This window comes from Rousettus aegyptiacus, unplaced genomic scaffold (assembly GCF_014176215.1).
Source record: "Rousettus aegyptiacus isolate mRouAeg1 unplaced genomic scaffold, mRouAeg1.p scaffold_m13_p_13, whole genome shotgun sequence".
Taxonomy (NCBI): domain Eukaryota; kingdom Metazoa; phylum Chordata; class Mammalia; order Chiroptera; family Pteropodidae; genus Rousettus; species Rousettus aegyptiacus.
In genome coordinates this window covers 47861155-47877752 of record NW_023416288.1, presented here as the reverse complement: position 1 = coordinate 47877752, position 16598 = coordinate 47861155, and the positions used below count along the sequence as shown (strand labels likewise).

Here is a 16598-nt window from a genome sequence, read left to right as displayed (position 1 = left end):
GGGGCGGCCGCAGCTCGGAGGGGAGGGCCGGCGCCGGCGCCTCCCGGCCGCCATCATCCCGGCGTGCACCGCGGCGGCGGGCGAGCCGGCGGCCATGTTGCGGTAGTTTGTTGTTTTCTTCCTGCGGCGGAGCAGGGCCGGAGCGGCCCGGACCCGCGGCCTCGCTCGGCCCTCCCCAGGCCTGGCCCAGCGCCCGCCAGCCGCCGTCCCCGGCCGCGCGTCCCGCGGCCCCGGCCGGCCCGGCGGCGCCCCAGCGGGCTCGGTGGGGCGAGGCTGAAGCCGGGCCCAGCGAGCACCATGGCGGCCGCCCTGGGAGCGGGCGGAGGAGCCGGCGCCGGAGGTACGTGAGGCCGCCCGCGGGAGGCCGGGGCCGGGCGCCCCCGGGCCCCTCCCCTCAGCCGCCGTGTCGCCGCGTCCCCGCGCCCCGATCGCGGTTGTCCGCGAGCTCGGCGTCCCCCCGCCTTCGAGTCCGCACAAAGCATCGGGCCCCGTGAGCGGGGCCGGCGGGGGGCGGTGACCGGCCGGCCCCGGGCCGGGGACGGCGCCCCCGCCGCGCGCGCGCCCCGGGGGCGGGCGGGGGTCGTCGCCGAGGGCGGGGTCGCGCGGACACGGTCAGGTCGGTTCGGAGCTGCGCACGGAAACACGGCGGGCACCGTCACGTGTGCGAGGGCGCCGCGTCTCGCGGAGGACGGACCCCTCCACACGTCGCCTCGGCCGACGCGCCCGCTTCGTGTGTCCTTAGCGGCGTCTTCGGAGATGGAAACGGGACGCAGCGCGTCAGACGCCGCGGCGGCCCCCCGGGCCCTTGCTCTGCGGCCGTGAGCGGCTCGCACGGGGCCCGGCGCCCTCACGCCGGGCGCAGCCGCCTCCTGGTGAAATCACGTTTTGTCGCTTGACGGTGGTTTGCTACGGGGAAGTACTTGAGAGAGACTTTTCTGATTATTCGGAAACGCTGACGCGGGAGACCCGTAGGTGGCCAGGCGCGGACGGACCAGGGGTGCGAGGGGAGCCCCGCTGACTCCGGGCCGCCCTGGTGGCGTCCCCGGGGACGCCGCGGCCAGGTCCGGCCCCCGCACCGGCGCGGGCACCGCTACTCGGACGGCGGCGCAGGGACGAGCGCAGAGACGTCGCCTTCGAAATGTGACCTGGTGCATGTCGCTTTTTGCCAGATGATCTGCGAGTCAGAACTGAGCCTTTCCAGTTAAACCGAAAATACGGTTGCTTACTTTCCGGTGTCAAAATGGTGGTTTTTTTTGGGGGGGGGGGCGGGGATCGTCCTCAGAGTGTTGTCTGGGCACTCGGGTCCAAACTCCCTGTTTTCGTGGCTGACACTACCGTCACCTGCCTGCTTCGCCATCTCACCGGTGTCCAGAGGCGGCGTGACACGCGAGGACATCAGTACACAGCTGGCTGGCTAATGGAGTGTGCGCTCGCACACTCCTTCGAGTTTCTCATTTTTAACGTCTAACGTACTAAATATCGGTGAATATAATCCACGCAAACAAGCGTTTCGGTGTCTTCGATGAGTTGGGAGTCCCGGAAGTTTGGGGATCGCTGTTTTAGGGGGTTCGGCAGGCTTCGCCCTTGATGTTTTGGAGTTTACCCTTTCCCTTTGCTCCTGCTGAAGCCAGCTGCTCACCCAGGCGCAGGCTCTGCCGGAGGTGGCCATGCTGTCGCCTGCCCCTCTGCGGCTGGCTCCAGTGGTCCTGTCCCCCGCCGCCCAGCTCCTGCCTCTGCGGCTCCCGCGTTTCCTTCAGCACATTTGTCCTAGTTCGTGATGTTACTCAGCCCCGTGAGGACAGGAATGCTGCCTGCCATTTATCCCAGGTTCCTGGCAGGTAGTAAATGCAGCAGATATTTGACACATGAGCAAATTAAAGAATGAAGTGTTTTCTTTATGAATCCCCGTATGCCACCGGTCCCCAGCCTTTCCGGCTTCTGGGACCAGTGCTCCTGTGAGAATCCAACACCTGCCGATCTGAGGCGGAGCTGAGGCGGTGATGGCGGCGCTGGCGGCTGCTGCAGATGCAGATGCAGCTTTGCTCGCTCGCTGGCCGCTCACCTGCCGTGAGGCCCGGCTCCTCCAACCCCGGGGTTGGGGACCCCTGCTTTACGCCCTTTCCCGTGAATGTGTAAGTTGCACGTTGGCAGCTGTGTGGCCTCTTGTGGCCTGCACAGAACCGTGCGGTATTCTGCAGTTCACTCCTGCACCCCGGAGCCGGTCCTGGGGGTCTTCCCATGGCAGGTAGCCGTGGTGTGGCTGCCCCGCTGGTCGATTGTCTAACCATTTTCTTACTGATGGGGACTTCATTTATTTATTTATTTTTCACTACTGTGGAAGATGTACACTAATCATTTATGCTTAAGCAAGGCAAATATTGGTATGCTTAAGCAAATATTTCTGGAGGGTAGATACCTCAAGGAGCGGAAGTACCATGCAACAAGGTACATAACATTTTGATGGCCACTCTCAAGTTGTCCTCAAAAAGACAGGTACCACTTTATCCTCCCATTAGTAATGTATGAAAGTACCCCATTTTCCATACACTTTCTAAGGATTTTTAAAGTTTATTATACTCTAGAGACAGAAAAATAGCGTCAGTGTTGTAAATTACATAGCCCTCCACCTCTTGTGAAATTGTCTTTTCATATGTTGTATTTAGTTTTCTGCCTGCTTATGTCATTTGTCTTTTTTTAATTGGGGTGATTGGTTTTTTTCTCATTATTTTAAAGCCTTCTTTGTCTAGTATGTTAGGATCATGGCCCCCCCTTTTATAAGTTTGTTTTAATATTTTATACTTCTGTGCGTTAAATTTAGCTTTTATTCCTTGTGGGATTTGATTTTGGGTATGGTGTGAATTTGGGGCTTTTAACAGTTCTAATATGATTTATTGTGTTCTCCATCTTCCTAATATATTAAATTCCCATCTATAATGAAAACAATTATTGCTTCATTGTATGCGTGTGTATTAAACAGCGTGTTCTTTTTTAGAAATTACTTGATTAGTCCCGTGCTTTTTTTTTTTTTTTAAATGAACTTCAGAACTCTATATTTTATAAAGAATCCTACTGAAATTTTTATTAGGACTGCATTTGGTTTATAACATAATTTTGGGATGATCGATACTTTTACAATATGGTTTCTATCATCCAGGAATAAGAATGTCTCCGTCAGGCTGTCTTTTGGCTGTCAGTCGTCTGACAGGCGTTGAGTGAGCACCTACTGTGTGCTTCTCACTCACCTCTGAGCTTGGGTGCATAGTGAATGGACCAGATTCCTGCTCCTAGGGGACTTGCTTTAGTAAAATTTTTTTTATATAATTCTTTTTTGTTAGTTTTATTCCTTAATATTTTGTTTGTTGTAATTATGGATTGCATAGATTTTTTTATCCTATTACATTTTTAAATTTGTTACTGATAAATAAGAAAAGGTTTATTTTATTTTTTATTTTTTGTAATTGGATTATATACAATTGGCTTATTGGAACTTTGTTCTAATACTTTAGTGCTTTAGATTTTCTAGTTAGATCTGCACTCTTCTATTCCAGTATTTATACCTTATTTCTTTTTCTGGTACTTCTTGTCCTAGAAATATTCATTGTCAAGCCCTCCAATATAATGTTGAATGATATGAGTGACGGCAGGCATCTTCGTCTTATCTTGTTCTGAGTTTAATGAGTGATTTTTTTTTTCTGTTTTGCCATTGAGTACGGTATGTGCTGTAGATTTCTGATCGTTTTTTGTTTACTGAAGAAAGTTTGTTGTTTTGAGTTGGATCTTTAATTTTTATCAAATACTTTTTCCGATCTGTCGAGGTGATCCGTGAGGCCCCTTCTTTAATCTCTCAGTGTGATGTAGCGTATTGATGGATTTCCGGTGAGGAACCCACCTTGCACTCTTGGATCCAAAATCTTGTTTCGCGTGTTTTTTTTTTTTTTTTTTTACTATATTGTTGATTTCATTTCAGAATTTACTTATGATCATAGAGAGGTTTGCTTATACTTTTCTTCCTTTCTATTTGTGTGTGCACATGTACTATCCTGTTTTTTATGTTGAGGGTGGCTTCCTAGCGTGAATTGTGAAGTTTTCTGGAACAGCGTAAAAATTCCTTTATTAAATGTTGGAGGAATTCTTGTCTGCAAAGCCTTTGGGTCTGGCGCCTCTTTAAGTTACTTTTCCTTCTATCGTTATTGCCCTACTTTTTAAATTCACTGGTCAATTTTGATGACTTTTTCTGGAAAAGTTAATCTTTATGTTATATATTTTCAAATTTATTAATGTAAAGTTGAATGCTTCAGCTTCTAAAAATGGGTGTGTTGAGGGCAAATTTTTTGAGACCCATGCATGTCTGAGCAAATTCTTGCTTTATTTTAGTTGAGTGATGATTCGTTGGGTCTGGAATTCTAGATTTGAATGCATTTTCCTTAGATTTTCGGTGGTATTGCCATGTCGAGTTCTGGCTTCTAGTTCTGGTCTTGAGAAGTCCGATGACATTCCGATTCCTTATCATTTGTATGTGGCCTTTTCCTTCTTCTCCAGTCTTCTAAAATGTCCTCGCGGAGGTCTTTTTGTACTCATCGTGATGTGCTTTTGGTGGACACTTTAGTCTGGACATATGTATCCTTCAGTTCTAGGAAATTTTCTTAATATTGTGTTTCTACCTTTTTTCTGTTTTACCTTTGGGAAAACTTATTGGATTTTAATCCTTCGCGTGCGCGCGTGTGTGTATACATATATATACACATATATAAAATAAGAGTGATGAGACAGTTCCTTGAGATTTTTTGGGAAGTCGAGGTACTTTGGTAGTTCACAGATTAAAGAAAGGGTTGGGATGTGGAAGACTGGAGAAGGGCAGAAGCCGGCGGCTCTGCGACCCGGGGGCAGGGCCAGGCCTCCCACGGCTCGGAGGCTTCCTCCTAGACAGGCTCTGTGGCCGCCCCGGCCTCTTAATTTTTTCTTGTGGATACAGCACCGTTGTTCCTTTTGGTCAGCTGCTGTTTGTCTTTAGCTGATCGAGGTTCGGCTGAGCGTAGGTGCACTGTTTTAGTTCATTTGGTAGTTTCTCCCCTTTTTTTGAGAGCAGATGGAACTCCGGTAATATAATTCTGTTTTTAAAATGTTGGTAACTAGGTCAGTTAAAAAAAAAAAAAAACGTAACAGATAATTCAAAGAGCGCACGTGTCTTGTAGCCACCAGATCGGAACCTGGACTTCAGAGCGATTCCGCCTGCGTGGTTTTCAGCTGGTCCCATGAATGAGCGATCCGCGGCGAGCGTCCAGGAACTTGTGGCTGCTCTCCAGTGTTTGTGTGGGAAATCAGAGGGGGTGTTACTACAGTTGTTTCCTGGAGAAATTCAAGAGCACCGTACTTGGCAGACCCGAGTTTAAAATCTGGTTTTGCCATTTACTAACTTTGGTTAGTCTCAGTCTTCACGTGTGCGACGGGAGGATTTGGGGACGGATTAAATGGGAAAATAACGTCCAGGGCTAGCCCGCCAGGGTGCAGGGAAGCCCGTGTCCCGCCCTCCGCGGCGCGGGGCTCCGGGGTGGCAGCGTCGCGCAGGCAGGCGGAGCACACCGCGCGCTCCCGCTGAGAAGGGCCGCCAGCTTCTCGCCAGCCCCGTCAAGGCTGGAGCGCGGCGCCCAGCACGGCCTTTTCGGTCATCTCGGCCTGGTGTAGGGCCCGGCCCGGAGCCCCGTGACTCTGAACACTGGGGAGGCTCCCGTGGGCCGTCTCGGCCTGCAGCGCTGGGCGTGTTGACTTCTGACGGTCTTGGGACAGGGAAGCCGCCGCACACCGTGGCAGCCCTTGGGAGTCCAGGCGCGACGCGCGGTTTTCAGGAGCGCCCCGACCTCTGAGAGCCTCCCCTCTGCCTGTGTGCGCCCTGCCTGCGCCGCCCGAGGGGCGCGGTGTGGTAGTTGTGACTGTCGCCTCCTGGGTGTCGCCCCGCGGACCCCGAGTCAGGCGCCCGGGGAGGGCCCGGGCCGCGCCCCTGTTGCCTGGTCCGTGGGAGGACGTTCTCCCTGCCCTTGACACTTCTTCCTGTGAACTTCTCCAACTCAGCAGCTGATCTTTGGGATTCTAGAAGGTTTAACTTGCTGAAAAGAGGGTCTCCATTCTTGGGAAAAGAAATGGTGTGATTTCCTTTCGATTCTAAGTCGTGATGGTGACACCCCGGTGTCTGAGAAGGGGCAGTCGATGGTCTAGCTGTGACGACGTCTGTGGTGGGAGGAGAGTCCCGCCCTCCCTCAGGACGTGGTGATTTATTTCCCGGCACAGGAAGGGGAGGGCGGTGGCAGACAGATGACCTTGTGCACTATGCACGAACAAAACCCGAAGGCCGTGTTAGGGCCCAGATGAGAGCTTTTAAACAGTGACTACAAGTTATTTTTCAAGCAACACGATACAGGGACTCCTTCTGAAAATTTTGCTTGGTGACTCAGAATTCGATAGTTTTACTGTAGGGCTGATATGCTCACTTTCAGAGTTCTTAACATTATCCTGGTTCTTTTTCTGGTTGCTGTTTAAATAAAGGGCCTGGATTTCCTTGCCCGTAAAATACGGGTTGTTGACTCTGTTACTGATTCAGATCATGAGAATGGTGTTGAGGCAAACGGGAGTAGGTTTGGACCTTTAGAGTCGAGCAGAGATTGGCGAACTTTGTAAAGGGCCAGCGGGTAAATATTTCAGGCTCTGCAGATCAGGAGGCTTCTGCGGCAGTTTGCTTTGCCCCTGCAGCTTGAACGCTGCCGCAGACAACATGTCACGGAGTTGGCGTGCAGTGTCCCAGTAAATGTTATTTACATAAACAGGCAGCAGTCAAATTTGGACAAAAACAGGTGGCCTGGGACTGTAGTTTGTTTGCTGACCGTTGGACCAGACAGTTGCTAGAACCTTATTCCGAGCTAATCCGCTGTAGAGATTCCAATCTGAGTTCCAGGTTCCTGTGAGAATGCGAAATAAGAGAATTACAGCCGTCTGGCGGACTCGCTCATTAGACCGGAATGTCGAGTACCAGGTTTGCCTGGAAGGAGTCTCCAGGCGAGGGCACTGGCCACTCTTGTCCCTGGGAGCTCGTCTTCCCCCGGCCTTCGGGGATGTGCTGCTCTTCGTTTACGGCGTGGGACTGTCGGGGACACGTTTTGTCCTCTCGGTTCTGCTCAGCGTGGCAGGCGTGTTGCCTCCGTGCTGAGGGAGAGCAGAAGGGAGGGGCCTGCAGGGCGCGTAAGCGTGGAAACGGGCTCGGGGCTCTTCGCCCTTGGGGCCTTGAGTCATGGTTCTTTCCCTGTCCCTTTTACATCCCATGGTCCAGGGAAGAAAGTGTGTTCTTGCCTTCTGCCTCCTCAGCGGTGGTCTTCGCTTGACGGACCTCGTCCAGGAACGAAGTTGCCCCCGGTCACAAGCATTCCTGACTCCTTTGGGGGATTCTGTGTTTTCCCGTTTCCGTCTGCTGCCGTAGCATTTTGTCACTGAATTACTTTTTAAATTTCCCTGTTTCCTTGGTGTCAGGGGATGAGATTTCTTTCTTCTTGAGAAAGTAGAGGTCTCCGCTTCTTACCTTTCAGCCACAGACTTGTCCTCCTGACTCCCACGAATTTACTCGTGCGCTCGGCGTCCCGGCACTCCGCCTTGTAACGAGCTCACTCAGGGACGATTCCTACCGGCTTCACCCTCCTGCTGGGTCACTTTTCCTTTCGTCGCACACACCTGCCCACGGTCCGCTTGCTCCCGCGGCAAAATCCCAAACACGCAGCCTTTCTCGTCCATAGACAGCCCCTCGGGCAGCTGTTCAATCGCTGTACGTTCCTGGCCAGAGCGTCCGGAGGCAGCAGTCTGCACTGTGTCGCATGCGGCGCCGATGCCCGGGTCCTGCTCACACCCCTCCCCATTTCCCGTCTTCTTTACCCTCCTGCTCTACTTTCCTATAAAGACCTTAAGTTAGATCGCAAATGTGTGTGTTGGGGTTATTGTTTGTCCCACTCTAACCTACCCAGGGGTAGAGGTGTTTGTCATCTTGTACACTCCTGTATGCTGAGTGTTTAGAACAATGCCTGGCATTCATTAGATGCACAAGAAACAATTGTCAAACAGATGAAGAATACAGGTTTCGTGACCTCAGTTCTCGTTAGAGTTTTTGCGTAACTTGTATTTCCTTATTTTGGAATTATTTTATATCCAGTTTCCTTGGACAGGTTTTGGGTTCCACTCACAGTTTGTCTTTTGGGGACACACAATGTAGTCAACTACAGAGAATCATTTATTTTTACAGAGAGTGACAACATATTTCTTCTGGTTTTGTTTATCTCTGAATGCCTATTTCACCTTTTCGATAGTTTTGCTGGGTATAGAATTGCTTTTTTGAGCCCTTTGTATATGCCTCTGATGTCATTGTTTCTGGGGAATCAGCTGTCGATCTTACTGCAGTTTTCTTTTTGGGTTTTCTCCTCATCTCTGAAATAGCGTGACTATGATACGTGTGTTTGTGAATCTCTATGTTCTACCTTGAGTTTGTTGAGCTTTTTGCATGTGTAGATTAATATATACCAATAAGTTTGGGAAGTTTTCAGCTATAATTCAAATATTTTTCCCCTGCTTCTTTTTCTCCTTATTTTCTGTTCTTCGATTACACATGTATTGGTGTTCTTAGCGGTGTCTCACATTTCTCTGAAGCTGTGTTCATTTTTCTTCATTTTTCTTCATTTTTTTTTTTTTTTTTTTTTTTATATATTGGATAATCTCTTATGGTCTATTTCCAAGCCTACAAATTCTTTTGTCAGTCAGTTAAAATCTACTGTTGAGCTCCTTTATGAATTTTCCATTTTGTTGTTTTTCAATTTCAGAATTTCTGTTTCTGTGTTTTTTTTTTTTTAGATTGTCTGTTTGATGCAACATTGTCGTCACGACTTCATTTAGTTCTTTAATCATGGTTTCTTTAAATTTGTCTTTTCCTGTCGAATCTGACACCTGGCCCTCTCAAAGGCAGTTTCTGCTGCCTGCTCTTTTTCTGCTGGGTTACGGGTTATACTTTCCTGTGTCTTTGCATGTCTTATAATTCTTTTTTGTTGGAGATTGGACGTTTCGGATAATATATCATCTCTGGTTGCTGGTCTCCCCCTGCCCCCTTGGTTTATTATTGTTTGCTTGCTTGGTGACTGGGCAGGTTGTCTGGGAAGTCTGTCCCTATCCTCTCCCGCCCCCAGCACTGTGTAGCCTCTGATCTCAGCCCTCGGGCTGCAGCCTTGGCCTGCCCAGTCGCCCTGGGCTGGCGGGGTTTGGCAGGGTTTGGCAGGGCTCTGTCTGTCTCTCCGCCCACACCTTTTACAGTGCTCTGGGGTCTGCTTTGCTTTACAGAATGATCCAGTCAGTTTCAGGCCCCTTTGAGTGGTTGGGGTCTGAGGCCAATGACCGAGGTCCGTTCTAACCCACGCGAGGGCCCTTCCCGCCCGCCTCTCCGTTTCTCCCTAGCACACCAGGTAGCCTGGAGTGCAGGCCTTGTCTCCAGTGACTCTTCCATTCGCCTCTCTCCAAGACCCTCGCCTTTTTGAGAGCACCTTGGGCTTCAGTTCCAGAGTTTTGGAGCTCTCTGTTGTCCGAAGGCTTGCTTTCCCCCTCCCCTCGGCATGCTCGTGTGCTGTGGGCGGGGACAGCGGGGTACTTGTCTCTGACACTCTTACTTGAGGAGCTGAGTACCTGGGTGGCGGGGGCAAGGGGAGGTTGGGCAGGCGCCCTAGGTCTGGGCTTACCTCTCAAGGTTTGAAACCCCCAGCCCAGCCGTGTCCCAGTAGTATCTGTGCCACGGTGGGGCCCGGATGAAAGAAGGGAGCCCGTGCATGTCACTCGCCCTCACCCAGAACCTGGCCTCAGTGCCGGGCCGTCGGGCAGGGCGAGGCGCGCAGAGAGGCCGCGTGCCGCTGCGCGGGCGGCGGGGGGTCCATTCAGAACACGGGTCCCCGCAGGTGTTCTCACCGGATCCGAGCGGGTGTCTTGAACAAGTGTTCTGTATTTGCTGCATGTTTTTAGCACCGATTCTGGACACTTTAAGCAGTCGTTTGATTAAGAATGACTTGTCCAGTTTTGCAGGGAGTGGCAGGCAGGCCCTCGTGCTCTTGTGCTGGAAGGTGAGCTCCTCAGGGACACTGCGTCCCCCGTGTCTCCCGCCGGGGCTCGAAGGAAGCCCTGTCCTGTCCGCCGCCACAGGGCGCGCACTGGTGTGGCGACCTCGCAGAACTTCCCTGGTTAATTACAGCTCTAGGCCGGAAAAGTGGCGGTCATCACCGATGTGTATGTCACCTGGCTCCCCTAGGGGGGCTTTCCTGGGGACACACCTGGCTCCCCTAGGGGGGCTCTCCTGGGGACACACCTGGCTCCCCTAGGGGGGCTCTCCTGGGGACACATCTGGCTCCCCTAGGGGGGCTCTCCTGGGGACACATCTGGCTCCCCTAGGGGGGCTCTCCTGGGGGCGTCTGCTGCTCGCTGCTGCTTCTCAAGCCTCTTCGCTCCGCGTGCATCTAAGATGAAACACTTTAATTCCAGTTCTTTGATTTTCCTAGTAATAAAAATAGATTTAAAGATGAGATACAGAATGTGCTGTGTGTGTGTGAAATATACACTTAATGTGGGAAAAGTGTAAAATGTCTTATTAATATTTTTTGTGCTGATTACATGCCGTAATGCTTTTTTGGATATACTGGTTTAAATAAAATGTGTTTTAAAATTTCACTTGTTAAACTCATGTTTGTTTTTACATTTTCAACATGGCAGCCGGAGCATTTAGAAGTTTAGCTTGGCCCTGGAGCTGCACGGGTTTGAGCTGCGGGGTCCAGGGACATGCAGGTTGTTTTGGTAAACGTGCTGGCGGTGCCCGGTGTCCCGGGTTTCAGGTCCGCGGAGTCGGCCAGCTGTGGCTTGAAGGCCAGGTTCGCGATCTGCTGGGAGGAGCCGCGGACGCGAGTCGCAGAGGGCTCCGTCCCAGGGCTCCATCTGTGTGGTGCGCGTCAGGGACTCGGGCGAGGGCTTTGGTGTCGGGGGAGGGGGTCCTGGAGCCCCTCCCCCATGGAGACCAAGGCATGGCCATGTATAGTCAGAGGTTCCGCGTGGGTTTCCGTCTGCGCGGTGCGGTGCGGCGCCCCGACCCCGGCGGTGTTCAGGGGTCGACTGACTGCGCGGGGTCCGGCCGCTCCCGCCACTCAGCAGTTCTCTGCGTCCCCGGCTTCCCGACGTTAGGGCTCTGTTGAGTATCAAGATTACGAAAAGTATTATAAAAGTTTAACTTTTAGCAAATCAGCAGTTTTTTCCTTTTACATAGTTGTAGTCAAAATAAACTCAAATCATTTTGTAAAAGTGTTTTATAATTTCTGATTTAAGAAAACTTTTATTAGTGACTTTTTCATGCCTAATAATGTTTAATAAGTTGATTTTCTTTGAGTAGCTTTGTACTTAAAATTTCTTAATTATTAAAAATGAGTAAAGTTTTTATAATTGTTACACAGGAAACTTATGTATTTTAAGATATCCTATTGGGAACCCTCAAAAAAAAAAAATCATTTCAGTGTTTGACTGTCGCGACGTGTCTGTTTTAATTGCCGAGACTGACCCTCTGCCTCCCCCTCACAGATGACGACTTCGACCAGTTTGACAAGCCCGGCGCAGAGCGGTCCTGGCGGAGGAGAGCGGCCGATGAGGACTGGGACAGGTAGGGAAGCTCCCGGCTGCCGCCGGGGCCCACCGCGTGGGTGGCGGGGGGCGTCCGGGGGGGCTCCCGCTCCGGGCCTGGCCTGCGCCGTATGCCGGGGTGCTGCCGGCGGGGCCCACCGCGTGGGTGGCGGGGGGCGTCCGGGGGGGCTCCCGCTCCGGGCCTGGCCTGCGCCGTATGCCGGGGTGCTGCCGGCGGGGCCGGCGCGGCAGGTTGGGGGGCACACACACCCAGAGCTGTCAGATTTCTGCCGTGTCGGTTTGTATGAAATGGTGTCTCACTGTAATTTGGGTTTGCGTTTCTCTGATCACTAGTGAATACGAAGATATATCCGTTTAGGAGCGTGCGCACACGCGCGCACACGCGCGCACACACACAGTCTGAAAGTATAAGAAAAGTAATGATCCGCTAAGAGCTGCTATTTCAATATGAGAAAACTTGTTCCCCATCACTTCAGAACACAAACACGCTGACGGGAAAATTGCAGGACGCCACTGTGACTTCCGCGTCACAGTGAGATGAGCCCCTCAGTCCCCGTGCTTCACTCGCACGGCCGCGTCAGCGCCGTGCTCTGCGGTGTGTGGTTTCTGCCGCCCCGTGAGTGGCAGTGGCCTCGCCGTGCTTCTCCTGTTTGACGTTCCCAGTTAATGATGCGGGGCATCTTTTCCTGGTTCAGCGTAGACTTTTAAAGGTAGGAGAAAGCATAGATATTTTTATAGTTCATTGTTTGACTGATTAGTGAACGGGTCCAGAACAATGAGATCTCATATCGAGGTGAAAACTGAGGTTAGAAGTCTAGCGGGAGCCACCTCCTGCATCGTAGCCTCATACTGAAAGGACCGGTGTTACCTGTGTATTCGAAAGTAAGTTTTCGTTCTTAATAAAGAAAAAGGAAAGTATAGCAGACATAACATGAACACTCTCCTGAAGTCCCGGGAAGCTATCCCAGTGATCTGCACACTTTCCAGTGTAACCGGGATAATACATGGCAGGCCTTTCTTTCTCCCCAGTGAACTGGAAGATGACTTACTTGGAGAAGATTTGCTTTCTGGCAAAAAGGTAAGAAATATGAGCATCCCTGAAACTAAATGACAGCCATTTAATTACACTTAACATGTGGGAATACTTTTTATGTGTGGGATACATTACTGGAAAGTTCGGTATAGATTAAAATTTTGTGAATTGAATTATTTTTTAAATGCATAGAGAGCTGACTGTTTATGAGTAAGTTCTCTGGTAACGTAGAGTCCAAACAGTAAATTCTTCGAAGCAAATATTTCGGTTCCTGCTGTGTCCAAGGCTCTTAGCAGGTATCGATTGTGTAAGTAACACCAAACTGCCACTTGCCCTGGTGAGGAGCCTGCTAGTTAGAGGTTCATATTTGGCATGCTGCATCCGGAATTCACTTTTTGGGAGCATTCAGAGACAAGCTTAAAGATAAACCTACTCAAATACACAGATAAATAAGAATAAAAGTCTAAAACCTAATGTAGATATCTCTAAACCTTTTCGATCAAGTAAAAACTTTGAAGAAATTATCATCTCTTGTGTGTATTTACATATTGTGTGTATACATGGATATATCACTCTACCAATATAGTTTGAACATTATAGAACATACATTAAAAGTAGAAATAAAAAGCCTAGGATTAAAGTGAAATACTAAAGTTTTTATTTATTAACAGTTCAGAAGCACTTACTCTTCTCATCAGATGTTAAGATAGGTCTGCGGTCACGCTCGCGCTCTTTGTACTTCAGGTGATCAGGTCACGCCATTCGTCTGGTTTATCGGATTTGATTAGGTTGCTCTTAATCTCGTCTGTGATGTAGTTATGACTTCGCGCTAGGAGACGTGCCCGTTCTGCCATTTTCGTGGAATTGCCGTGTTGCGTTGCGAGCGTTGTCGTCTCTGATGCAGAATCCGTCATAGGAGTCTTTCGAAACCACTTGCCTCGGTGTGTCCTGTTTCTTACCGCACCATCAGCCTACAGGTGGCCCGGTGGGGGCCTACCCCATCCTTTCCTCCCGTAAGTGGCTCTGCCATTGCCTGGAGCTCTGAGTAAGAATTTCTTTAGTTGCCCGTAAATCTCGGTCTCACGTTAAACGGGGACACGTCGGCAGAACTGACGGCGAAGCGAGTGCGCCCCGCGTGCCGGGGGCTCGTGCTCTGGCCTCAGGGTGCCATCCGCGCGGTGCGGTGCGGGGTGCCGGGGCTGGTCCTTCCCGTGTCCTGGTCACAGGCGAGGTGGTGTGCGCGTCCTTGAAGTGCCCTCCCTGTCCTTGGGGCCCCGCCATCCTGACGCGGCCACTGCTGTGTGTAACCGTTTAAGATGCTTTCGAGGAGAGGACGGGTCAGACGCCACTCGTTCAGGTGCAGTGAGTCGTCCTCCACGAAGCTGGGCCCGGGCCCGGGCCACCTGCCGTGTCTCTCCCCCGGCGTCCGTGCCACTCGCCCTGGTCGCCCCTTGGGGCGGGCATGTCCCCGTCTCCTTGGCCAGGACTCTGCAGCCGGTGGAGAAGCACCGATTGGTTTGGACAGTCGTGCTGCCTGTCCTGGGCGAGTCGCCTTCCCTTTTTTGTGTTGAACTGGCTGGCTTTTGCAACTCGCTCCCGTTTCGGATGGAATAGGCCGGGCGAGTGACGTCCACCTTTCCGGCCCTGGGCGGGAGGGCTCTCGTTCGCCTTGGACACTCTGGAGGTTTAATTCGGAACAGCGGCTACTCCTCTCTTTCTTTCCTGGGGTAAAATAAATATATTGTACTTTATAGGAGTCAAAAGATTCAAATATATTAAAAAAGAAATAATGGAAAAGTAGATATAAACCCTTATGACTGAAATTTTGCCATGTTTCCTTTTATTCTTTTTCCATGTGTTTTTAAATATACATTAAATACAATATATATAAAACATTACTCCTTTTATTTTAGCGTTGGCATTTTCCCTTTGTCATAAAGTGTTATTTTAAGATATTTTATAACAGCTACGTCCTCTTTCATTGTTTGTGTGGACTTCAGTGTACCTAGCCATTTCGATGTGCAAGGGGGTTGTTTCCAGCTCTGGATTTTTAAAGGAAAAAAACCCTTTTTTTTTTTTTTTTGGAAAATTTTAAGCATGTGCAAAAGAAGAGGCAACAGACAGCGCCCCGCGCGCCTGCGCCGTGCCGCGGGCCGTCGGGCCGTCGGGCTGGAGGTCCCGGCGCTGTCGCCCCCACCCCCGAGCAGACTTCAGGCGCCACACGCCGTTTGCATGTTCAGAGCTTACTGTGCTCTTGGGATTCTTTTCTTCGGGGATTTCCGTGAAGGGGAACTTCTGGCCCGAGGGGCTAGGTGTTTTTAAGGTTTTCATCCCACACTGCCAGGTTGCTTTCCAGAATGATCGCACCTATTCCTAGCGGCACTTTGGGAACGTGTCTTGCATTTTCCCGTTCCTCGGCTTTGATAGCACTTTTAAACTCTTCGGCCCTGAGGTCGATGAGAAATGATTTCTCATTGGTTTACTCTGTGTTCGTTTGGTTTCTGACGAGCGGATATTTCGTCAGGTGTTCATTAGCGAGTGTCTTGTTCTGGGTCTGTGACTGGAGCTCCTCGGGATGGGGACACGGGCCGCCTGTCTGCAGCGTCTTTCCTGCTCGGCCTGGAGAGACACTCCCGGGCTGCGGGCGGGCGGGAGATGTGGCTGGCCCGCGTCGCTGAAAACCACGGACTGAGTGTAGCAAACGTGTCAGACTGTCAGGGGCTGCTTGAGGACAAGGCCATCTGTGTCAAGAGGGTAGGGTGTTAGGGTCACGTTTTAAACATGGGCTAAAGATGAAAGGGCGCGGCCGGGAGAGGAAGCAGGCCACCCCGACGCGGCGAGGGCGACGCAGGGGCCGTCCGCTGTCACCCCGAGCTGCGCTGCCTTCCTCCTGCAGCAGCTGGCGCTGGCCCGGTCCTCTGGCCACCCAGTGTCCCTTCAGTGTTGGGCATGGCTGGGGACCCCCCACCCCACCCCCTAGTCTCTCAGCTCCTGCTCCCTGTGTAGTCCTGCGTCCCGGGGTCAGGGGCCTCAGGGCGGTGGGGCGCAGGCTGCTTCCCCCCGGGGGAGGCGTGCCCTAGCGGCTCGGGATTGGGTGAAGGGTTCCCCGGCATTTGTGGCCACTGTCTCCTCCTCCCTAGGTTCTGTGTGCCCCACTCCCGCAGACCGTCCCGAGGGAAGCCCTCCCAGCCGCCCCGCCCCTGAAACCGGCTCCCCCGGTTCGCTGACATGCAGTTGATAATCAGTTTTGGCCTGAAGGGCGTTGGCTGACTCTCCACTCCAGCTGTCAGGAAGTCTGGTTCTCATCACGTTCAGAGTCAACACAGAAAAGTGAATCTGCAGGACTCAAGTGAGATTCATCACCACCAAGGGCCATTGCCACATACATTCCTGCTTCCGTTTGGTGAATTATTTGTTGGTTCACTGATTTCTGACACAAAAGTTGAACTAAAAACTCATGGAAGCAGGCTCTTATTGAATGATACTTGGCTTTGATACTTGGCTTCATTGAATGGTTGATTTTTAAAGATTTCCTGTGGTTTTGTTTAATGAATCGGGTAGCTAGACCTAGGCAGACCTGGCTCAGTCTTGTTGATGGCTTCTGCGGTCACTTAGCCTGGGCCTAGTTTGGATGACAGGTTAGGGGGGGCCAGGAGAAACTTCATTTCGAGTCTATTAAGTAGTGTTTCATGTTCATACAGATCCAGCCTCCCTTCTTCAAGTAAACTAACTACACGGTCTGTTTTTTTACATCTTACTTTAATGTCATTGATTAGGTGGAGTCCTTTTGGACTAATGAGGACATGAGATTGGTATATTTTTGGCCTATACCAAAAATACTATAATGAAGAAAGTACAAGCTTGAGAAACCTCATGAGCTATAAAATAC

The 16598-nt window shown here is 51.2% G+C and overlaps 1 protein-coding gene across 6 annotated transcripts in view; it reads left to right on the top strand.

The window, feature by feature from the left end:
* The first annotated feature begins 5 nt into the window (after positions 1–5).
* RBM33 (RNA binding motif protein 33) overlaps positions 6–16598 on the top strand; it is an 86191-nt gene continuing 69598 nt past the window's right edge. For 4 of the 6 annotated variants that reach the window (XM_036230611.1, XM_036230610.1, XM_036230608.1 and 1 more), the window contains exons 1-3: positions 6–340; positions 11617–11695; positions 12706–12754. In XM_036230611.1, coding sequence (XP_036086504.1) covers positions 298–340; positions 11617–11695; positions 12706–12754 — 171 coding nt within the window. In that variant the 5' untranslated portion in view covers positions 6–297. The remainder of the gene's footprint in view (positions 341–11616; positions 11696–12705; positions 12755–16598) is intronic. The other 2 variants (XM_036230613.1, XM_036230609.1) reach the window with 1 other exon arrangement.